The sequence below is a fragment of the Schistocerca cancellata genome, chromosome 1, assembly GCF_023864275.1.
Source record: "Schistocerca cancellata isolate TAMUIC-IGC-003103 chromosome 1, iqSchCanc2.1, whole genome shotgun sequence".
NCBI classification, from domain to species: Eukaryota; Metazoa; Arthropoda; class Insecta; order Orthoptera; family Acrididae; genus Schistocerca; species Schistocerca cancellata.
This window is the reverse complement of record NC_064626.1, coordinates 332,964,593-332,989,858: the sequence shown is the minus strand read 5'-3', so window position 1 is coordinate 332,989,858 and position 25,266 is coordinate 332,964,593. Positions and strand designations below refer to the sequence as shown.

The 25,266-nt window shown below is 42.6% G+C and overlaps 1 protein-coding gene across 2 annotated transcripts in view; it reads right to left on the bottom strand.

Annotated features, from left to right (window-relative positions):
* LOC126173353 (carboxypeptidase D-like) overlaps positions 1 to 25,266 on the bottom strand; it is a 151,310-nt gene that overhangs the window by 53,506 nt on the left and 72,538 nt on the right. Inside the window, exon 2 of one of the 2 annotated variants that reach the window (XM_049920950.1) lies at positions 810 to 1,032. In XM_049920950.1, coding sequence (XP_049776907.1) covers positions 810 to 1,017 — 208 coding nt within the window. In that variant the 5' untranslated portion in view covers positions 1,018 to 1,032. The remainder of the gene's footprint in view (positions 1 to 809; positions 1,033 to 25,266) is intronic. The other variant, XM_049920951.1, reaches the window with a different exon arrangement.

Genomic DNA, 25,266 nt, shown 5'->3' with positions numbered 1-25,266 from the left:
ATTGGTTCCACACAAATAAGGTGAATAAAAAGTTTGTAAGTTCCATAATTTGTTCAAGATTTAATCATGGATCATACACCAGCTATCTTTCCTGAATACGCATTCGAAGTAATCCTTACTGTGAATATGATGCAGTAACAGTAGGAGATATCAATTACATTCCTTTTACAGGTATGAACCATATGTAAACCAGCAAACTGAGTTCATATAATAGTTAACAAGAACTCATTAATCATTGCCAACTAACACAGTGGCTCCCCCTCAACATAATAATATAGTGTCTTTAAAACTAATTATAAAATCGTTAAAGAATGTATAACCTTACCGGTTATATACTTGAAAATTCATAAAGCACTGGGAAATGGCTAAAAAAGAAATAGTAATAATAAAAACATATTTGCCATAATCTGGTTTCATCTTCTCCATTCATCTACTTATACAATACTAACAAGATGCTAACCTTTACACATATCTGCCACAGTCACCTGCACTTGATAGACAGTCTTATTACACAGCACTCAGACTTCATGCTTTTGTGCATGAGGAAAGAAGGTTATTCAATTTAGGCAGCTCTGGTAACTATTAGGAATCTTCCAGTCAACCGCTGCATAAGACTTTATTTTACTCGGTGCTAAGTCTTTATTGATGTTGATTTAATCATTTCTCTGGTGCCAAGTCTTCGTTGGTATTGATATGATCATTTTAATTCAAGTTTGTTATCACAACTGCCTACTGAATATTTTACTTTGCTTCCTGAAACACTACACATAAAATGATACATTAACCATGAACAACCAGTAGGTACTCACTGTTAACAGACTGTCCAATGGAATAGAGGTCGGTCATGTTTGGGAAGGCATCCCGAAAAACTTGCAGCAGCTCTGCAATCTCCTTGTTGCTGTGGTACTTGAAAGGCAACTCCGGTAGTGTAGGTGCATTAGAGGGTGCTTCTCTTGAGCTGCCCACAGCCAGCAGTAATGTCACAGCTGACATGAGCAACGACTGGCACCAGGACATGGCTTCACGTTGCTTCTGTGAAAATAAATGATGTTGCATTTCCTACAGGCTAGCTGTGTCACATTGTAACAGGTGGCAGAAGCAAGCAGTTATATACTTCCACTACAGCTGGCATATTCGTCCTGAGAGAACTGAAACTGTATTGATTTTTAAAACAATTCTAACATATCATTCATTTTTAAGTCCTATCTACATATTCTTTTTAAATATATGAATAGTTTCAATCTCCCTTGAGCATCTTTGGATCTAAGAACAAAGTAAAAGTAAGTATGTAAAGAAGCAAAGTATTTTACATAAATGTAGAATTTACCTATGTAGTTGCATCAGTAACCTATTGTGTCTGTGTTAGAACAACATATCACAGTACTGTGCTATGCAACTGTGCTCAATGTGTACCATGCATTTTTACTTTTGTAAGATATAAGAGAGTACATACTTAGTTTTACTTTGTTTTTATACCTGTAGATGATCAAAAGAGATCAAAACTAGTTGTATGTTTTAGAAGGATGTGCAATTGGATCTGAGAAGTAAACTGTATATTAGAGCTATATACTTCTATTGTAAGAATCTAAGAAAAAGTACATTGAAACTGTAAGGTGGATGGTATATTACAAATATTGACGAGACTGGAGAAACACTACTGAGACGCAAAAGTGTTCAATCAATGGGCTGCTTTACTATGGTGTGCGTCCTCTTATGATCTCAAAAGATGCCAAGGTTATTATTTCATGTGGGTTTGTTTGGCTGAATTTTGCAATGGATAGGTGATTTGAGTTAGTCAGCAGTCACCTCTCAAACACTGTGCTCCCTCCTGTCAAATTCGCTTCGGCACTCGATCAAACACGGTATAATCGACAGGACATTTAAAAGAATGGTTAACGGAGTTTTGGCAGTTTGAAGTGATTTCGATACGGTGCAAATCTGATTTGTTCCGTGCCTCATTTTATCAAGACCAGAGTCCATGAACTATTTTTTTTCTTTTTTTTTACATCACGCCACCAGGCACGGCTCCTTGAGATTTTATAGCTGGAAAACAACCATTCTCAGATAAGTTAATTCATTAATGATACTGTGGGAAACATACAAGTTCTCTTAAGATCCATAGCAGCTGATGGATAGCTCATTTACTCATGAGGTCATAGCAAAGCCACTGGACCACATGCGAGCATTTTAGTGGAAAATTCAGAAGGCAAATGAATTCATACTTTTTTTTATGGAATATGTTTAGATAAAAGACACATTTTGCTGTTGTAAAATTTATACTAACCAACTGCTTGTAGTTATAATCCAGTTTTTAAATGAAACAGTTTTTTACATAGACCTGAACATCAATACTGAGTACTTTTTAAAATACTTGTGTGTTGCTGATCATGATGTTAATAAACCATGTTGCATACTTCAGTGATTTCAATTCTCCCTTTTTTTATTGTCACCAATTCATTAACTCATACACGGTCCAGTAGGCTAACATTAATGTAATCACCGCCTATGTTTGACATCAGTGTATTGAATTAAATTGAATTTTATTTGATCCTGTAAGATTACATTGTGTACAGTAAATGTACGTGTAATATAGGACATGTCAAAGTGTTAACATTCATTATCACTTATTTTTCTACACATTTAGCTTACATTTTTACATAACTGATAATGAATAACAATATACACGAATTTAATGGCATAAATATTCTGCAACACTGTAAAACTCTTTTTCAATGAGATAGTCTTTAAGTTTCTTTGGAAAGTCATTGTGAAGTACACTATCTTGCAGGCTTTTAAGCAGACTTCTTAGTAGTCTGATACCAGAGTACTGGGGTCCTTTTTCTAGCATTGCCAGTCAGTGGGGTATGCTCCGTACTTCATTCTTTCTTCTTGTATTGTGGGTGTGTACACTAGCATTTGTAATCCATTCCTCACTACCTTTTGTGATGTACATGTGCAATAAACTCTCACTGACAGAAGGTGGCAGCACTGGCACTGAAGTGAATATATAGTGCCTTGGGGCTGGCGGGGAGGGGGACGCTGAAAACAGTGTAGACGTTGTCGCAATGTGGAAACAGAGTGATTTATCTGATGTTCCAAATGGAGTGATCATAGGCTTTTGGGTCAAAGATGAAAAGGCTAAGTTTGTCAACTGTTTGCATGCCACCACGGTTAAATATGCCTTGCACGACAAAATGCTGCTATCCAAAACTGGCGCTGAGGCAACTGTGGCTCACCACAGGCCATCAGTGACAGGGGTGAACGACACCTGCGGAGATGCATAAGTGCATTAGATGTGTAACTGTTGAGCAACTGACCGACCAAATGACCGACCAAATGAACTGCCAGCAGTGTCTCCTGAATGACTGTTCAGTGAACGTTACTGCTTATGGGCCTCTGCAGCAGGTGCCAGCTTCATGCACCCATGCTCACTGCTGTTCGCCGGCAATGAGGATTGGAATTTGCACATTATAGCGCAACTGGACCCCTACTGAGTGACGACAGGGGTTCTTTTCAGGAAAATAAGTCTTAGGCTACATTGGACAGATGGCTGTTGGTGTGTATGACGTGAAAGTCAAAAAGCAATCCTGCATGCATTATGGCCTGGGTAATGTTTTCGCGGCTTTGTCTGGGTGAGCCCATCATTCTGTAAGGCACAATGGATCAACACAAGTAGGCATCTATGTTTCAGGACCACGTCCACCACTACATGCACTTTCTTTTGCCTCAGCAACATAGCATCTACCAGGAGGACAATGCAATGTGTCACACAGCTCGCAGTGTACGTGCCCGAGGTTCAAAGAGCACCAGGATGAGTTTATCGTATTCACCTGGCCACCAAACTCGCCATATTTAAACCCAGTTGAAAATCTGTGGGACTACCTAGATCGGGTTGCTCACATCATGGATCGTCAACCGGGAAATCTAGCACAGCTGGACACAGCACTGGAGTCGGCATGGCTCCACATCTCCGTCGGTATCTTCTACAACCTCACTGACTCCTTTGCTGCAGGTTTTGCAACAGTCCACACTGCAAAACGTGGTTGTTCAGGCTTTTGGGTCATGTTAATGTGACTGAACGGTGTATAATTGTGTAGTAAAATTCGATAAAATTAAATAACACATCCTAAATACTATGTTATAGATTTCTAATTAGAAAACAGCCTAATTTTAGTTGTTAGCTTTCACAAAATTTCTCATCACTGGTTTAGCCTGGGCGTAATAGATTCTAGAGTCCTGGTTTAATCTGTTTGTATACGAATCAGTAAAGGAAATGAAATTTCAGAACATATATACAAGTGCAGACGGAAGAAACTGGGACTCTCCATACGACGAACACCACAAGAAAATAAAAAGGAATGCCTTTGTGTGTGGAGATCTACCGTAGTGAAGGGAGATGATTCGAAGTGTGGTGCTTCGTTCTGAGTCGGATCCCAGTATGAGCATGAAAATTCCGAGCCCATATCACATCTGTTCGATATGCTGAAGGAGAGACATGCTGTTTAGAGCATCGAACTTGATTATTTAACATTTTAGACTTGCTAAGACGACACCGAGCAGTACAGTTCGTACGATTATTTTATTGTTAGTGAGTTCATTTTTTTGCTAGTGCAATGGGAGGGGGTTAATGGTCCTTCCGAAGAAAGGTAACGACTGGGAGACCTGGTCCCAGACGACAGTGTCATCCGAACTACTGCATCACAAGGAACAAAGTTGCTGCCACTGTATCAGCTGGAACAATTTGAACGCTAAAGCTAGGCTATGAGCGAACGTACTACTCACATTTCCTCCCAAACTTCATCGCTATGCAGCTCATCTCCTATGCTCTGGCAATAGACTCAACTGATGGGAAGGATGGCTCAAAGTTATATTTAGTGATGAGAGCAGATTTTGCATCGGTGTTGGTGTTGTCGTCTGCAAATGTAGCGTCGACCAGGAGAGCATCAAGTATCGAAGTGCATCGGGTAGCGAAAAGCATGACTAACGTCAAGTGCCTTGGTGACTCTTAGCCGCCAACAGTGACAGAACAGGGATTGTCGAAAGAAGATTTAATAGTCCAGAACAAATTCAGTATACGATGCTACCCATTCATTTGAGATGTGTTCTTCCATTAGGACAACGTCACCACGCAGACTTGTTGGGTCACACGTAGTACAATCCAAGACCTTCGTCTCTGGACACCACAATGACAAGCGTCATCCCCTAGTGACTGTGTGATTATGATGGAATGCTATCTGGTCCAGCCCCTGTAACTAGGAAAATCCTTCGACTAACTGCAAAAGCAAGTGTAAGCGGCATGGAACGACATCTCCGAAGACGATATCCGACACCACTATGATGGCCACTATTCACGATTACTGGACTGTGTCGTTGCTAAAGGAGCGTCCAAGACAATCTGCTATTCAGCATTCTTCTCAAATGCGAAAAAGACCAAAAGTAGGTAAATCTTAGAAAAAGTGTTCATTAAAGAATGGATAATCATGCATTAGCAAACTAAAGGCGGAAGTCTTTGAGAGTTGTAGAAAGAAGGATAGCGAAAACTGGGGTCTAGCAAGAAAAATTGTTATGGCTGGCAGAAGTAAGGAAGCTTTCGACGTCATACTGTAGCATACAAAGGAAGATTTCTTCAACAAGAGAGCTCTACGGATATCAGAAATTAAAATGAAACTGAGAAAAATATTTCTGCAACGATATAGTCAGTAGGACGTTAAATTCAGATCCGTTACACTTTCTCCCATGAAACAGTGTTCTAGAGCACAGCGTTTGTACGAGTGAAAAGTGGACCGTGGAAAAAGTAGAAAAACAATCTTGAAGCATTTGAAGTACGGTCCTGCTATTAAAACTTACGTGGACAGATAATATTCATAAACTGGAAAATCTTTGTTAGAAGAGGGAACAGGTCAGTGAAACATCTGCTAGTGAAACATCTGCTACGGCATCCATGAATAGTTAAACTGGCAATGGAAGCAGAAGTCGAAGGGAAAAATTGTAGTGTCAACAGAAATTAGAAAATGTAAATGAAAAAAGTAACACAGATAACGAGTGGGGATGTTAATGCCAAGGAAATCCAAAAACTGAGGACTTGAAAGTATAACAATCATATGACGCATATGGGATTACTCCAAAGCTCACGTTCCCATCCACATATATCATTTTGTGAGGTATTACAGTGTGGCTCCGTCAAAGGCAGCTGCTATGCGTGGTTATTGAAACAAGTGGAGCATTTGAACCAATACAATTATAAGTGTCGGTCATAAGGCTTTCGCTTTTAATTCGTGAAACCTTTGACTCAAGAAAGGCAACAAATTCGACTTTGGTGCCGATTTCTTGCTTATTTATACTCCTCGGAAATTTGAGCATATTCGGCTAACAGGTGGTAACACCAATAACATTATATTGTTTTGGAAAATGGCACATTGGCGTACTGGCCAATGAGCTGTGACGAAATTCTTCAGTAGTGAAGATAACACGCTGATTCGCATTCGTGAATAGCTGAAAAATATTTTGAGTGAACCTACAGCGGATGGGCCTACCAGCGCAATTAGTCGCTGGATTTGTCGCTGTATGGAGGCTGAAGAGCAAATGTCGTTGGGTGATCACAAGTAGAAGAGATGACCCGCCAGTGCGCTGATACGAGATATACAAAAAGTCGATAGCGTCATCCATGACTGCCAAGTAAAAGCTGAAGAAGAGTGTCACAAGCCAAAAATAACTAATTTTTCGTGTTACGCCCTGGTTGGTGCACTTAACGTTCCTCCTACAAAAAAGACAAGTACAACAGAAGCCGCCAACTTGCAAGCATAAAAATTAGAGGAGTACAGTATTTAGAGAACATTGTGGTGGGTTGCGACTTGGTTCCATTTCTTTGAACCTGAGTCGAAAAGGTTCTTGACGGAAAGGCACCCCAAATGACAAAGTCTGCATCACCATCTACCTACGACCACAGGACCGCAGGTGCTTAATAATGTTCGGGCTGGGTCCCCGGGTACGCCACTGTGGGACCAGGGTGGGAATTTGTTACACCAGACAGAAACAGTGTGAACTGACCCACTTTCATCTTGCAAGATTGGATCTTTTTTCGGGATACGACGTATACACCACGGAATCCTCTTGGTCACTTAAAGTGCACAAAATCCAGTGCCATAACTCGTCTTAAGAAAGTAATGATATACACAACAGATCATCGTCAAAACTGTGAGCCATATATTCAAAGAACCATCGCCATATTAACAGTACGAAGCATGTACTGAGATGCATAAACTTTTCTCGGTAACCAACACATTTACACCGTATCTCCGAAAAGTTTCGAGACTGGGTTAATCAAAAATAGAGAAAAGTTAAGATGATAGTTTTAATGTTTCAGTTGTCGTCACCGCCTGACAACGACGCTCAGGACGTTCATACAAGAATGTGAAACTGCAATCCTTCTTCGGGATGCTGTTCAACATGCGTGTCATATTCGCTGCTTCTTCGATCTTGGCGAACCACGAAAGGCCCATTCTGCACTTCGTCGTTTTGTGCGAGGTTGGTATTGCTGCCGCCAAATCTCGTCACTCGCGATTTTTCCCAGAAAAGAGTTGCCCGCCTCTTTCATTTCAGTCCAGTCGCGGCAGCAAATTTTGCACACACTTTTCCGTTCTTCAAAATAATCTGGAGAATGTCTTGAACAATTGATGTAGAGGCGTTTCGTTCATTGGCCCATTGCGATTTGTGACACCACTACAACGTTGACATTGTTTACGGTTGTTAGTTCCAAGTGCCAGTGTACTTACTGCGTTGACGTCGCTTATACGCCAGAAATAAAACAAGTGTCGGATCTTTTTGGACAGACAGTGCAAGCCGGATACTTGGAAACCATTTACAGATATAATTATCCAACACAGCATGTTCCTCGGTCTGTTTTCGTCGTGCTAACGCATGTTTGTCGGGGAGATTAAGAGGTTATCGTACTGGCAGATATTTCTGGGGATATATGTTTGGAGCACAATATTGCATGCTGATGAATCATAGACTGCGGGAAAACCGGAAAAGAAGAGAATCGACACGTTTCAGATGTGATTTATAGAAGGACGTTGAAAACTCGGTGTGCTGATAAGGTTCTCCGCGGAATCGGCGAGGGGAAGGACGCGTGGAAAACATTGAGAAGATGAAAGCACAGCATGATAGTACATGTGTTAAGGCATAAAGAAATAACTTCCATGGTGTAAATAGTCTTCACGGGTGTGCCGCCGGATGACGTTGTGCAAATCCCACAATATTTCTTCGGAGCAACTGTCCGACATCATCAGGTGGTTGAACCTCGCTGGTGGCTAGGTACGACTGACAAGGTCCGCCTGTCGACGCCGCTGTATATAGAGCACGCGCGTGAAGATTGCGCAGGCGCGAGAACCATGCATGCGCAAAAATTTGCAGATAGATGGCGCCAGACTCAAACGCCCTCTGTCGGGGAACGCAGTGCGGCCGTTCTGCGCGTGCGCTGACGCTGTGTTTACTAACATGCTGCCAAAGTTATGACGGGTCTATTATCGAAAGCTCTTTGCTTGCTCGTCGTGATTTAACAGCAACCAATGCAGGGTTCCAGGCTGTACTCAATTGAAATTCCACATCCCTGTTGATAAGGTTATCAGCTGTACGGATATGTATTGCTTCCTTGATGACGCCTTCCCAGAAAGAGGATGCTGGGGATAAAACTTCTGTCTTTTCATAAATCATGTGATGTCCTGTGTTCAGACAACAGTTCTGCAATTGCCGTCTTCTCCGATTGGCGTAGGCGTGTATGGCGCTGATGTTCATCGCAACGTTCTTGTGCTGTGCGACATGTCTGACCTATATACGCTGTTAAATCACGACGAGAAAGCAAAGAGCTTTCGATAATAGACCCGTCATAACTTTGGCAGCATGTTAGTAAACACAGCGTCAGCGCACGCGCAGAACTGCCGCTCTGCGTTCCCCGGCAGAGGCCGTTTGAGTCTGGCGCCATCTATCTGCAAATTTTTGCGCATGCATGGTTCTCGCGCCTGCGCAATCTTCACGCGCGTGCTCTATGTACAGCGGCGTCGACAGGCGGACCTTGTCAGTCGTACCTAGCCACCAGCGAGGTTCAACCACCTGATGATGTCGGACAGTTGCTCCGAAGAAATATTGTGGGATTTGCACAACGTCATCCGGCGGCACACCCGTGAAGACTATTTACACCATGGAAGTTATTTCTTTATGCCTTAACACATGTACTATCATGCTGTGCTTTCATCTTCTCAATGTTTTCCACGCGTCCTTCTCCTCGCCGATTCTGCGGAGAACCTTGTCAGCACACCGAGTTTTCAACGTCCTTCTATAAATCACATCTGAAACGTGAGGCCGATGTTTGATGCCAGCAGACTTCATTTGGACAGGAATGTCCAATTTGCCTATGTTCTCATTGTTTCGTCCGTTGTGTGTTATTTTGCTTTCAAGACAGCAGAATTCCTTCACTTCGTCTACTGGTGGTCACCTATTTTGATGTTAAGTCCTCGTTGCTCTCATTTCTGATACTCCTTATTACTTTCATCCTTATTCGGTTTACTCTCAACCCGTTACGCGTGCTCATTAGACTGTTTATTTCATTTAAACAGTCTTAACTCACTTTCATTAAGGACGGCAATGACGCCAATGAATCTTGTTATTGCCGGCGGGAGTGGCCGAGCGGTTCTGGGCACTTCAGTTTGGAACCACGCGACCGCTACGGTCGCAGGTTCGAATCCTGCCTCGGGCATGGATGTGTGTGATGTCCTTAGGTTAGTTAGGTTTAAGTAGTTCTAAGTTCTAGGGGGCTGGTGACCTCCGATGTTAAGTCCCATAGTGCTCAGAGCCATTTTAACCATTTTAATCTTGTTATTAATATACTTTCACCCTGATTTTTAATCCTACTCTTCAACATTTCTTTTACAGGGTGATTACAATTAAAGTTAAACTTTCAAACCGCTGTAGAAATAACACCATTGGTCAGGATTGCGTCAAATTGCAACGGAAAATTGTCGGAGAAGGGGGAAAACGTACGGCAGAAAAAAAAAATAGTTACGAAATGTAGCAATAGATGGCGCCGTAAGCATCATAATCTAATAGTGGTTGACTACAAATGACAAATGAATCATACAACAATGCCTAACGTGTATGTTTGACGTTAAACAAACTGTACTACTCTGTGCATGGGTGAACAGGTGTGATACTGTTAATTACATAAGCCCACACACCATAGCAAGGTCATGTCACATCAGATGTGAAAAATCGTTTTTTACTTGTACTGAGGCCAAAAACCGCCTAATAAGCATCATTAACATCGGTTTTTAATTATTTTGAGGCCAAAAACCGCATAAAAAGCACCACTACATCGGTTTTTAATTGTCCTGAGGCCAAGAAGCGCATAAAAAGCATCTCTCACATCGGTTTTTAATCGTCCTGAGGCCAAGAAGCGCATAAAAAGCATCACTCACACCGGTTTTTAATCGTCCTGAGGTCAAAAACCGCATTGAAAGCATCAATCAAAATCAACTCGGATTATTAATTTCTTTGTGGCTGGCTTTGCGCTGTCCACCATTTTCTACAACAAGCTGGAATCGAGAAACAGTATGTTCCATAACTGATCGAAGTGTTTCCGAGGTCACGTTCAGAATGTGTTAGCAATGCATGCCTCCAATGCAGCTAAGTTTGCAATCGGAACACTGAACATGACATCTTTCAGACAGCCCCAGAGCCAGAAGTCACACCGATAAAGATCAGGTGACTGGAACGGCCAGGCTGTAGGGAAATGGTGGCTGATAATTCTAGCATTTCCGAAATGGTGCTTCAGCAACTGCTTAACTGGATTTGCAATGTGCGGAAGTGCACCATCTTGCATAAAAATGATACAATCCACACATCCACGCTGTTGGACAGCTGGAATGACATGGTTGTGCAAAAGACACTCATAGCGCTTACCGCTGACGGTACAGATTACAGGGCCGAAAGCACCGGTCTCTTCGAAAAAATATGGCCCTGTGATAAATGATGCCGTAAAGCCGCACCTCACAGTGACCTTTTCACGATGAAGTGGTACTGGTTGATTTGCATGTGGATTTCTCGTTGCCCATATTCGACAGTTCTGTGTATTGACATATCCTGTCAGATGGAAGTGGGCTTCGTCTGTACACAAAATCTTCCACGACCAATCATTTTCCTCCTCCATGCGAGCAACGAATTCTAAAGCAAAGGTCTCTCTTGCTGGCAAGTCAACAGGAAGCAACTAGTGCACATGGATAATTTTGAAAGGATAACAATGAAGAATGTTTCGTAGGATTTTACGCACCGTGCTCACGGGTATGTCCAATGTTTGGGCAATTCTCCGTGCACTACACGTTTGCACACCACCACTCGTCTCCTCCTGCATTGCTGTGGCCACTGCTTTCACTGACGTCGAATCAATTAGTTTCCTCCCTCTACCAGGTTGCACAACAAAAGAACCCGCCTTTTCGAATTTCCGAATAATCTTCTCCAGACCCACGGCAGTCATCGGACCACCGTCTTTTTTCAAACTCATCATTTTCCGGAACTTCTGCAGAGCGACGTGTGCACAGTCATCATTCTTGTAATACAGCTTTACAATCAGAGCGCCATCGTGCATTGCGACAGTCATGCCGAACCAAGTGCAGTGTCAAAACTGTACCCCCGGGGTCTTTATCTTTCCTAATGCCGAACTTATCACCATTTAAAAGATCCTCAATATTCTTTTCCACTGCCGGCCGCGGTGGTCTAGCGGTTCTGGCGCTGCAGTCCGGAACCGCGGGACTGCTACGGTCGCAGGTTCGAATCCTGCCTCGGGCATGGGTGTGTGTGATGTCCTTAGGTTAGTTAGGTTTAAGTAGTTCTAAGTTCTAGGGGACTTATGACCTAAGATGTTGAGTCCCATAGTGCTCAGAGCCATTTGAACCCCATTCTTTTCCACTCTTCTGTATATTATTCCAGTCGCAACTTGGATCCGTGAGATGTTAAGCTGATTGTGCGATAGTTCTCTCACTTTTATGGCCTTGCTGTCTTCGGGATAGTGAGGATGATATTTTATCGAAAGTCTGATAGTATGTCTCCAGCCTCATAGATTCTAAAAAGAACTAGAACAGGCTAGCGAGCGTAGGCATTTGCCTGCAGGGGGACAGCGACCATTAGAAGTTAAAATTGCTCAGCAGGAACAAGTTGCGCGTAACTTCTTCTTTTTTTGACATGTTTCACTCGACCAACGCGAGCTTCTTCAGAACTGTGGAAATACAACTTATTTCACCACCATACAGTGAGAAAAGTTCACAGATTCAACTTACAACATGATAACTTACATACACTCCTGGAAATTGAAATAAGAACACCGTGAATTCATTGTCCCAGGAAGGGGAAACTTTATTGACACATTCCTGGGGTCAGATACATCACATGATCACACTGACAGAACCACAGGCACATAGACACAGGCAACAGAGCATGCACAATGTCGGCACTAGTACAGTGTATATCCACCTTTCGCAGCAATGCAGGCTGCTATTCTTCCATGGAGACGATCGTAGAGATGCTGGATGTAGTCCTGTGGAACGGCTTGCCATGCCATTTCCACCTGGCGCCTCAGTTGGACCAGCGTTCGAGCTAGACGTGCAGACCGCGTGAGACGACGCTTCATCCAGTCCCAAACATGCTCAATGGGGGACAGATCCGGAGATCTTGCTGGCCAGGGTAGTTGACTTACACCTTCTAGAGCACGTTGGGTGGCACGGGATACATGCGGACGTGCATTGTCCTGTTGGAACAGCAAGTTCCCTTGCCGGTCTAGGAATGGTAGAACGATGGGTTCGATGACGGTTTGGATGTACCGTGCACTATTCAGTGTCCCCTCGACGATCACCAGTGGTGTACGGCCAGTGTAGGAGATCGCTCCCCACACCATGATGCCGGGTGTTGGCCCTGTGTGCCTCGGTCGTATGCAGTCCTGATTGTGGCGCTCACCTTCACGGCGCCAAACACGCATACGACCATCATTGGCACCAAGGCAGAAGCGACTCTCATCGCTGAAGACGACACGTCTCCATTCGTCCCTCCATTCACGCCTGTCGCGACACCACTGGAGGCGGGCTGCACGATGTTGGGGCGTGAACGGAAGACGGCCTAACGGTGTGCGGGACCGTAGCCCAGCTTCATGGAGACGGTTGCGAATGGTCCTCGCCGATACCCCAGGAGCAACAGTGTCCCTAATTTGCTGGGAAGTGGCGGTACGGTCCCCTACGGCACTGCGTAGGATCCTACGGTCTTGGCGTGCATCCGTGCGTCGCTGCGGTCCGGTCCCAGGTCGACGGGCACGTGCACCTTCCGCCGACCACTGGCGACAACATCGATGTACTGTGGAGACCTCACGCCCCACGTGTTGAGCAATTCGGCGGTACGTCCACCCGGCCTCCCGCATGCCCACTATACGCCCTCGCTCAAAGTCCGTCAACTGCACATACGGTTCACGTCCACGCTGTCGCGGCATGCTACCAGTGTTAAAGACTGCGATGGAGCTCCGTATGCCACGGCAAACTGGCTGACACTGACGGCGGCGGTGCACAAATGCTGCGCAGCTAGCGCCATTCGACGGCCAACACCGCGGTTCCTGGTGTGTCCGCTGTGCCGTGCGTGTGATCATTGCTTGTACAGCCCTCTCGCAGTGTCCGGAGCAAGTATGGTGGGTCTGACACACCGGTGTCAATGTGTTCTTTTTTCCATTTCCATGAGTGTACATAGCCGAGTACCACACGCCATCATACATAAAGTGGAGTAAGTTGATTGCTACAGTTAACGTAAACTATCGGGCCTGGAAAATTCTGAGAAGAAAACACAAGATATATCATTCCTTGCCGAGCGATTCAAAGCCCTATCGATAAGTACAGTGGGTGAAACTACCTCATGAAGGCTAATGTAAGACAATGTAATACAAAAAAAACAATTAATACCACTGAACTATGAAAAATATCCGCTTTCGGGCTTCACACATACAGGTCTAAAAACAAACCTTGTTATTAAAATAATATTAAAAAGACATAAAAAATTACAAATTTCAAATTATAATTGCCATTTTTATAGGCGTATGCTTGTGTTGCAAATATCTTCCACTACATACATTACACTGTAATAGTTGTAGACGAAAGAGGAATCATACGACCATCTCTGATTGGTGTATTTAATATACATTAATATAGGTCACTTCTAAAGGCTTTAACAACCTGTCACATACATGACATTTGTGTATTAATGCCTGTGAAAGTGGCAATCACAATTTTCATTACTACGTCTTTTTAAAATTATTGTATTAATCAGGTGACTTTTCTAGAGTTGTATGTATGAACGCCCGCAAAAGCGACGGGTATTTTCCACAGTTTTTTGTGTTACAATGGCTTTGCATTAGGCTTCATGAGGTAGTTTCAACCATAGCGAATATTGATAGGGCTTTGACTCGCTCAGCAAGAAATGACACGCCCTGCTGTTTAATCTTAGAATGTGCCTGACCAGAGAGTTTGCCTTGAATGTACACGATCAATTTACTGCACTTTATGTAAGACGGCGGCGCTATACACAGCCCAATACTTATAACGTGTGGCCCTCGGCTGTGTAATGTAAGTTATCATGTTGAAAGTTGAATCTGTGAATTTATCTCCTTTTATGGTGGTGTAACACACGTACTTCCACCGTTACGGAGATGCTATCGTTGGTCTACTGAAACATGTAAAAATAAAGAAAAAGTTACATGTGACTTGTGGCTGCTCTACAATTTTAACTTGAATAGTCGTTTGGTCGTCTCTTTCACCAGCGATTTTAGAAATTCCGAAGGAATGTTATCTACAGTCAGTCAGGGTAATTTCTTGCCAGTCGTGGTATCTTTACCCCACTTACCACTTTTGTTTTAAATGGTTGCTGCTCCACCCACTTGCAATATTTTGTTCTAAAATTATATTACCTCTGTGGTTTCTAGTTAGTATTTCAGTTGCCTTTCCAACTTAGTACAAGCCTTAGGCTTGTGATTATTCATTAATTGCGTTGGCTGTGAAGAGCGACAGTGATTTAAGTTGAACAATGCCAGCTCGATATAAATATCTTGATATTTCAAACCTGCAGTACTGAATTTTTTCCTCCTGAAAGTGTCTAAGTTTACCCAAAGCTTTCGATACAGAAAAATTCTTCGTTTTCTCAGAGTGGTCTTAAGTTATCCTGGATGACAGCGTAACTTTGTTCCAGCATTAAAATTGAAATTTTACACTAATAGGGCATTCTTAGTACACGTTTTCACTTTTCCAATCACTCAGTAACTATAGATGTGAAATGTTGGAATGTCTGTTGCGATACGTAATTTATTTTGGGTCCAATATTTTCAGAAATTGGTAAAACGTGGTACAAAATTACCTCAACTGACTATAAGCCTTCCGCCTTATTTGACAGCAAATCTTCCAAAGCTCTGTTAAATTATGTATCTAATAGTGACTTCTCTATGTTCTCCATGTCGACTCCCACTTCTTCTTCTATCAGTTGAGCCGACACTTCCGCCCATTCGTAGAGGCCTTCAATGTACTCTTTCCACATGTCCGCTCTCTCTTCTGCGTTAACAAGAGATTTCTTCTAGCATTTTTAATGTTGGCGCTTTTGCTTTTAATTTCGATGAAGGTTGTGTGGCATTTTCTGTATGCAGAATGAGCCCTTCCAACGGCCATCTCTTTTTAGATCTTCAGTCTTGGCTTCCACACACGTCCTATTTATTTAATTCCCGATTTTACACTGCCCTTTGCTGAACATTTTTGTATTTTCTTCTTTCGTCGATGAACTGAAGCATTTCTTCTGTTACCATTAGTTCTTTGTAGTAGCCGTTCTTGTATCGGTGTTTGTCCGTAGATATACTCACCCACTAATTTGATATTCTTAGCCCTAGAAAGGAAAAAAAAAAAGTTGCGGCTGCGATACGGCACAATTGTGTTGGTTAGTCTACGGAAACCGCACTGATAGCCAGTATCTGCATAGTTGCCAGAGAGCTCGTCGTTCCGCAACTGTAAGTGGCTATTAACACGAGTAGGCCTGTGTGTGATTTTGCGAACAACAACATACTACTAAAACCGTTTTACGGGAACCAGAGTGACCAATCGGAATCCCAGTTCTCACATAATCCAACGAGAAGAAAGTCTGCCAATTTTCCTCACTCTCTGGCAGCTACGAAGATTAAAAAGATGGGAAGGCGAGAGTTTGTTGGTTTCGGTTTGTTGAGTCGTTTGACTACGTGATTAGCATAGTTGCGGGAGAAGGAGACTTATGACCACAGCAGTTGAGTCCCATAGTGCTCAGAGCCATTTGAAACATTTTTTTTTAATAAAAAATTCTTTTTATTTTTGGGAACATGCACTTATCACATAATGAAAGAGAGATTTATATGTTGGTTGTTTTGCACTGAAACAACTTAAATACTATGCTCATGTACTGTGACGGGGATACACTGACGGAAAAAATTTGCAACACAAAGAAGGAGTTGTGCGATATAAACGAACGTTTGTAGACATGTTTCTACGTCTATTCAAAAGAAGGTGCATATCAGGTTTGCTTTAAATACACACTGTAACGGTCGTGAGTGTTAGTTAACCTTTGATGTTAGTCAAAATGCCTTTAAGGTGACAAAGACGCCATCATCAATACCACACTGAGATTGTAGGAGCTCGTGTAATAGGGCTACGAGGAACTGAATGTTCCTTCTGCGATATTGCAGAAAGGCTTGACAGGAACGTAGCCACTGCACATGACTGCTGGCAGTGATGGTCAGTGGAATATACGGTCGCAAGAAGACCGGGCTCCGGACACCACCACCGGTAGGGAAGTACGTCCTGTTCGGCGTATAGCTCTGGCGCATCGTATAGCAAAAGTAGCAATTTGAGCAGTAGTTGGCACCACAGTGGCACAACGACTTGTTACAAATCGGCTACTTCAAGGACAGTTCCTAGCCAGAGCATAGCGTGCATTCCACAGATCCCAAACGACCACCAATTGCGACCTGAGTGGTGTCAAGCGAGAGCTCGTTGTGGGGCAGTGTGAAAACCTGTTGGGTTTTCTGATGAGAGCTAGTTTGGACTCGGTGCTAGTGGTAGCCGTGCACGGATTACGGGGCCAGTTGGGAACCTACAACCAACCTGCCTGCGTGCTAGACACTCTGGACCTACACCTGGAGTTATGGTCTGGGGTGCAATTTCGTACGACAGCAGGAGCACTCCGTGCCTATCCCACGCACCCTCATTGCCAATTTCTACGTAGAACCGATGATTCGACTTATTGTGCTACCGTTCATCAATAGCTTTGCACGGGCTATTTTTCATCATACTGCTGTTGTAACCCAATATGCTCTACATAGTTTCGACGTGTTGCTTTGGTCTGCTCGATCACTAGATCTGTCTCCAATGGAGCACAAAGGGGGCTTCATCGGATGACAACTACGACATCATCCACAACCAGCATTAACCGTTCCTGTATTGGCTGACCAAGCGCAACAGGCATAGAGCTCCAACCCACTGACGCATCCGGCACCTGTACAACACAATGCGTTCTCGTATGAATGCTTGGATTCAATATTCTGGCGTTTACATCGGTTATTAATGTACCAGAATTTCACATTTGTAGTGGCTTATCTCTCGCGTATATTAACCTGTGATTTTTCAGCGTTAGTCACTTAAATATGATTCCCAGACAAACGTATTCCCGAAATTTCAATATTCTATGTTCATAATTTTTCGGTGTTACTATTTTTTCACCATCAGAATATTTACAAACTGTGCGCGTAGCACATGTAAGGACTATGGTATGAAGATTAGCATCTCCAAAACGAAAGTAATGTCGGTGGGAAAGAGATATAAACGGATTGAGTGCCAAATAGGAGGAACAAAGTTAGAACAGGTGGATGGTTTCAAGTACTTAGGATGCATATTCTCACAGGATGGCAACATAGTGAAAGAACTGGAAGCGAGGTGTAGCAAAGCTAATGCAGTGAGCGCTCAGCTACGATCTACTCTCTTCTGCAAGAAAGAAGTCAGTACCAAGACTAAGTTATCTGTGCACCGTTCAATCTTTCGACCAACTTTGTTGTATGGGAGCGAAAGCTGGGTGGATTCAGGTTACCTTATCAACAAGGTTGAGGTTACGGATATGAAAGTAGCTAGGATGATTGCAGGTACTAGTAGATGGGAACAATGGCAGGAGGGTGTCCACAATGAGGAAATCAAAGAAAAACTGGGAATGAACTCTATAGATGCAGCAGTCAGGGCGAACAGGCTAAGATGGTGGGGTCATGTTACACGCATGGGAGAAGCAAGGTTACCCAAGAGACTCATGGGTTCAGCAGTAGAGGGTAGGAGGAGTCGGGGCAGACCAAGGAGAAGGTACCTGGATTCGGTTAAGAATGATTTTGAAGTAATAGGCTTAACATCAGAAGAGGCACCAATGTTAACGCTGAATAGGGGATCATGGAAGAATTTTATAAGGGGGACTATGCTCCAGACTGAACGCTGAAAGGCATAATCAGTCTTAAATGATGATGATGATGATGATGATGACGTGCGCATAGCGAGAACTGTATTCCATTTGAACAGTAACTTCAAAGAATTGTTCTAACTAGCATTGGAACACAGACTTAAAGTCTTTTGTACAGATGAAGTATGAACGGTAATAGTTGTGCTGCACTCACTGAAATACTAACAGCGTCCTGTGTAGTGAATATTAGCCTGGATAAGAAGAAAATCTTTGTCTTCGTCAGATCTGCAGCAGTTCAGTGCAGATGATAGTTAGTATAATGGAAAAAAATCTAACCATTCAGATAGTATAACAAGCGTCGGTGCCACCTGTAATGGTCACAATAGCTTATATTGCCTCAATCAGCATCCTGAGTAGATTGTCAAAATAGTTCAGCGTCTTAAGAATCATAGTCGTCTCGTTTTGTCACGTCAGTGACTTCAAATTGTTGTAACTGGTTGGAAATATTTTCGTTATTACCAAAATAATTTCTGCTCACTCTGCATCGAAAATACGTTAAGTGAAGAAGGTGAAAATCCAAACATAATTTTTTGTAAAGATATGCGAGGCCTAATGCTGCACCTAACACTGAATCAGTATGTCATCATTTGAGAATGGGATGCACATTTTGTACAACGAAATTTCTTAGATCACACCCAAAACATGCAGTTAATTGGGTAATTGGTCATTTTCATAGCAAATCAGGCAATTAAATATTAATATCAGTTGTTATATCTATTTATATGCGAAAACTGCAGTTCTGATTTGCTAACATAAGCGAAGCAGCTACTGGAATGAAGTGATCGTTTGGCGTTATTGAGCGAAAGATCCCATTAGAGTTTCCTCGGCCGCCCTGTTCAAGTCTTTATTTCACGCCGGTTCGGCGACTTGTGCGTCTATGAAGAAGGGATTAAATGATTAGGTCAACAGAAGCACCTAGTTCCTGAGTGAAGAAAATCTTCGACCTGGCTGCGAATCGAACCTGGCACTCGCGAGCCAGAGGCAGCAATGGCAACCACTAGACCACTCATTTTTTTCGTTTTCTTAAAACATTTTTTTTCTAATTTCTGTCTCCCACCTCCCTTATAGGCCATGCATGTGCCCTCCTTTTTCATCTTTATGGCTAGCTTCTTTGGTTTATTCTTATTTTTAATTTTATATACAAATGTTCTTCTCCACTTTCTGTGTCATTAATGCTGGACTGGCAGAAAATTTATGCGTTAAGTAAAAATAAACTTTCTTCCAAACTTCATATAATGTTAGTGCTGCTCAACACACAATAATTATAAAATCTAATTAAATAAATTTTCTTGTTCTGATTCTCAATAAAGTACTGTTGAGAATAAATGCAATTCTTCGTCACTGCGCTTAAGCGAATCACGTATAATTAAACTTGGTATTCACATTTCTATTAATTGAAAAACCTTAGAAATAAATGTAAAAGTTAATTCACAACCAGATTTCTAATATCATGCATTCCTGCCTACATCCTTCTGGTTGGCGTTACTGTTTCAAGGTTCTGTAGAGGCCTTCTCGGCTACTATAGCGGCCTTGCGACGCACGAAATCCCCACCATTCTTCCCCTAATAATGCATGCTTCTACCGCAAGAGTTGTATTTTGGGTAATTTACCCTGCTTCCTGTTTCTGGAACAGAATTGTTACTCTGCAATTCTTTTTTTCATCTTTTTCTGGTATATTTTATAATATTCTTCTCGTATCTATTCGCAGTATTCCAGTATACTGTCATTTTCCTTTTTATGTATAGTGATATAATTCTCACGTAGCTACAGTATCATGTTGTCTTTTGTGCAGGGAGAGAAACCTTTTCTAGGAAGAGTAGCACATGCAGATTTATTACCCTCCCATCACTTCGTTTGAGGAAAGCTACCTGCTTTTTAACCTCTTGCCATATATCGCTATACCCTTTGCAAACGAAGCGATGGTCTAAACTCTAACGTGTCAATTCCATTGCATTTTAGACACGTAGTTGTGTCACTGAGACATATTGAATTTAGTTCCCTTCAGTACTGACAATTTTTTTCATAACACTGTAGCATGTCTTGCGTGTTTCTGTTGGAAGTATTTTATTATTTATATTTCTCAATTTTGTTGACAATCTCTGTTTGGATCCTTTTCCTCCATTTTACATATTTTCGTTTTCCTTTGATCGTAGTCTGTTGATTATGTTTAAGCATTTCCTCTTGTTGTGTCTTGTACAAAATATTTCATGTATCTTCGTCCTAAATTTTAATACCTAATGTGTTTCAATTTATAATTTATTGTACTGATATTTACTAGTTGCTGCAAGCTTTTAGGTTAAGAAATTGGAACAGTTTCGCTGCTATGCTGTTTGGATTACTATCAATGATTTGCAGAGATCTCTTTGTAAATAGAGTCGGATAGACCGTCAAAGACAGAGCACCTCGTGTTCCTGCTGCTAATAAGGTGAGTACACCGTTCGTTCGTTACATATTTTTACGAGCTTCCAACAGGAGTGACATATTTACAGATACCTGTGTAGTTACTAGATTATTTTTGTAATTTCTTGCGTGTTCGAGTTCTTACTAGGCACAACCTTTTATTTTTAATTTAATAACAGCGTAACGTATACTACCGCCGTTGTTATCGACCCTCGTATCGTATTGGCTTTTGCTTGTTTTGGTTAGTGTAGATCAGTGTCGGCTAGACCGTCAGTCAGAGAGCACTTCGAATTCCTGCTGCTAATAAGCCGAGTACACCGTTCGTTTGTTACATATTTTTACGAGTTTCAAACAGGAGCGACTGCAGTAATGGATAGGAACTGCGATTGCTGTGTACAGATGCGAGCTAAGTAGGCGACCCTTCGCTCACAGCTCCAGATTGCGTTGGCTTCCGTCTTACAGCTTGAGACTGCTGCCAAGGGTCATCACTGTGGGGGGTCGGACGCGGGGATGCTAGGGACGTCGAGCACGTTCCACGTTTCCCCCGATGGGTCCACTGCTGTGGCCGCCCCAGGTACTGCCTGCACTGAGGTTGAACCCTCACTTGTGGTCGAGTGGGAGGTCATTCCAAAGTCTGGCAGGCAGCGAATAACTTTCGGAGGAGCCGATCGTAGGGCCTCCCCAGTTCGTTTGACGAACAGGTTTCGGGCGTTATCTGTGGCTGACGATGTCTCTAAGCTGGATGTAGTTGTCCACCCTGTTCCAAAGGAAGCTTTTCGGCCCGCAAGGTCTGGGCATTCATAGAGGGTGGGTTTGCTGGTAGTTGGGAGCTCCAATGTTAGGCGCGTAATGGGGCCCCTTAGGAAAATGGCTGCCAAGGAGGAGAATGAAGCCAGTGTGCACTCTGTGTGCATACAGGCGGAGTCATTCCGGATGTGGAAAGAGTGCTTCTGGATGCCATGAAGAGCACAGGGTGCATCCAACTGTAGGTGGTGACTCATGTCGGTACCAATGACGTATGTCGCTTTGGATCGGAGGAGATTCTCTCTGGTTTCTGGCGGCTAGCGGAAATAGTAAAGACTGCCAGCCTTGCTTCCGCGATTAAGGCGAAGCTTACTATCTGCAGCATCGTCGATAGAACCCTGTGACCCTTTGGTGCAGAGCTGAGTGGAGGGTCTGAATCAGAGGCCCAGGTGGTTCTGTGACCGTGTAGGCTGCAAATTCCTTGGCATGGGCCACTGGGTGGTGAGTTTCCGGGTTCCGCTTAATAGGTCAGGGGTCCCTTACATACAGCAGGCGGGTAGCGGGGGCTGTGTCGAAGGGATTGAGCGGTTTTTTGGGTTAGAGGTTCTCAGGGAACCACAGAAAGGGCGTCCGTCTAATAGGGAGCAGTAAAACACAGTAAGTTAGTTGTAGAAACAATCGGTACTGTAGTTGTAAGTTGTCGTAGCTGTGTTGGGAAAGAACCAGAGCTCCATGCCCTAATAGAAAGCACTGAAGCTCAAATAGTTATTGGTATAGAAATCTGGCTAAAGCCGGAAATAAGTTCAGCCGAATTTTTTTCAAACGATGAAACAGTGTAGAGAAAGGATAGGTTAAATTCAGTTGGTGGTGAAGTAGTTTGCCTTGTAGTGAAATGGAAGTAGATCGCTCCTGCGAAATAGTAAAGATAGAGATTATACCTGACAATCGGACTAAACTATTAATTGGACCGTTTTACCGACCCCCAAAACTCAGAAGATATAGTTGCTAAACAGTTCAAAGAAAACTTGTGTCTCATTTCAAATAGGTACCCCACTCATACCATTATAGTCGGTGGTGACTTTAATCTACCCTCGATATGCTGGAAAAATTATTAGTTTAAAGCCGGCGACAGGCATAAAGCGTCATCCAAAATTGTACTAAATGCTTTCTCAGAAAATTATTTTGAACAATTAGTTCATAAGCCCACTGAAAGCATAAATAGTTGCGAAAGCATACTTGACCTCTTAGAAACAAATAATCCTGGACAAATAGTGAGTATCGTGACGAACTAAGGGATTAGCGACCACAAGACAGTCGCTGCTAGGCTGAATACCGCAACACCTACAATCGCCAAAACGAAACGCAAACTATATCTATTTTAAAAAAGCTGATAAAATGCTCTTACCGCCTTTTTAAGACATAGTCTTCGCTCCTTCCGATTTGATCATGTAAGCGTAGGAAAGCTGTGGAATGTTTCCAAAGAGATAGCATCGACAGCAGTTGAGAGATATGTACCACATAAATTAATGAGTGATGGTACTGATCCCACATGGTACACAAAACAGGTCAGATCGATGTTCCAGAAGCAGCGAAAAAAGCATTCCAAATTTAAAAGAACGCAGAATCTCCAAGACTGGTAAAGTTTTGCAGAAGTTCAAAATATAGTGCGTACTTCAATGCGAGATGCTTTTAATAATTTCCACAACGAAATTCTATCTCGAAATCTGGCAGAAAACGCAAACAGATTCTGGTCATACATAAAGCACACCAGTGGCAAGACGCAATCAACACCTTCACGATAACAACAGTGAAGTCACTGATGACAGTGCCACTAAAGCAGAGTTATTAAACACGGTTTTCCGTAATTCCTTCACCAAAGAAGACGAAGCAAATATTCCTGAATTCCAGTCAAGAACAACTGCGAAGATGAGAAACATAGAAGTAGATATCCTCGGTGTAACAAAGCAGCTTAAATCACTTAATAAAGCCAAGGTCTCCGGTTAAGATTGTACACCAGTCAGGTTCTTCCCAGAGTATGCTGGTACAATAGCTCCATATTTAGCAATTATATATAACCGCTCGCTCACAGAAAGAGCCGTTCCTAAAGACTGGTAAATTGCTCAAGTCACACCAATACGCAAAAGGGGAAGTTCGAGTAATCCGCTGAATTACAGGCCCATATCACTAACGTCGATTTGTAGTAGGGTTTTGGAACATATGATGTATTCGAACATTATGAAGTACCTCGAAGAAACCGATTTATTGACACAGTCAGCACTGTTTCAGAAAATATCGGTCTTGCGAAACACAACTCTCTCCTTATACTCATGAAGTTATGAGGGGATGCCACATTGCTTCCATATTTTTTAGATTTCCAGAAGGCTTTCGACACGTTCCTCACAAGCGTCTTCCAACCAAATTGCGCCCCTATGGAATATCGCCTCAGTTGTGCGACTGGATTCGAGATTTCCTGTCAGAAAGGTCTCAGTTCGTAGTAATAGGCGGAAAGTGATCAAGTAAAACAGAAGTAATATCCGGCGTTCCCCAATGAAATGTTATAGGCCCTCTATTGTTATCGATCTATATTAACGACGTAGGAGACAATCTGAGTAGCCGTCTTAGATTGTTTGCAGATGATGCTGTCATTTACCGTCTTGTAAAGTCATCAGATGACCAAAACGAATTGCAAAATGATTTAGATAAGATATCTGTATGGTGCGAAAAGTGACAATTGGCCCTGAATAGAGAAAAGTGTGAAGTTATTCACATGATTACTAAAAGAAATCCGCTAAATTTCGATTACGCGATAAGTCACACCAATCTGAAGGCTGTAAATTCAACTAAATAGTTAGGAATTACAATTACAGATAACGTAAATTGGAACGATCACATAGATAATGTTGTGGGTAGAGCAAACCAAAGACTGCGATTCATTGGCAGAACACTTAGAAGGTGCAACAGGTCTACTAAAGAGACTGCTTACACCACTCTTGTCCGCCCTATTCTGGAGTATTGTTGTGCGGCGTGGGATCCGCATCCCATGTGGGACTGACGGATGACATCTAAAAAGTACAAAGAAGGGCAGCTCGTTTTGTATTATCGCGAAATAGTGGAGATGTGCCACTGACATGATACGTGAATTGGAGTGGTAATCATTAAAACAAAGGTGTTTTTCTTTGCGAAGGGATCTTCCCATGAAATTTCAATCACAAGTTTTCTCCTCCGATTACGAAAGCAGTCTGTTGGCACATACCTACATAAGGAGAAATGGTAATCATGATAAAATAAGAGAAATCAGGGCTCGCACAGAAAAATTTAAGTGCTCGTTTTTACCGCTCGCCTTTCGAGGGTGGAACGGTAGAGAGACATCTTGAAGGTGGTTCATTGAACCCTCTTCCAGGCACTCTACTGTGAATAGCAGAGTAATCACGTAAATGTAGAGGAGGAATTTTCTTTGAATGTCTGTTAGAGCAAGTTCTCTCTCTTCCATTAGTACGGTTAGTGTTGCTACTGACACTCTAAACTATCTCCTTTACAAATAAATCGACA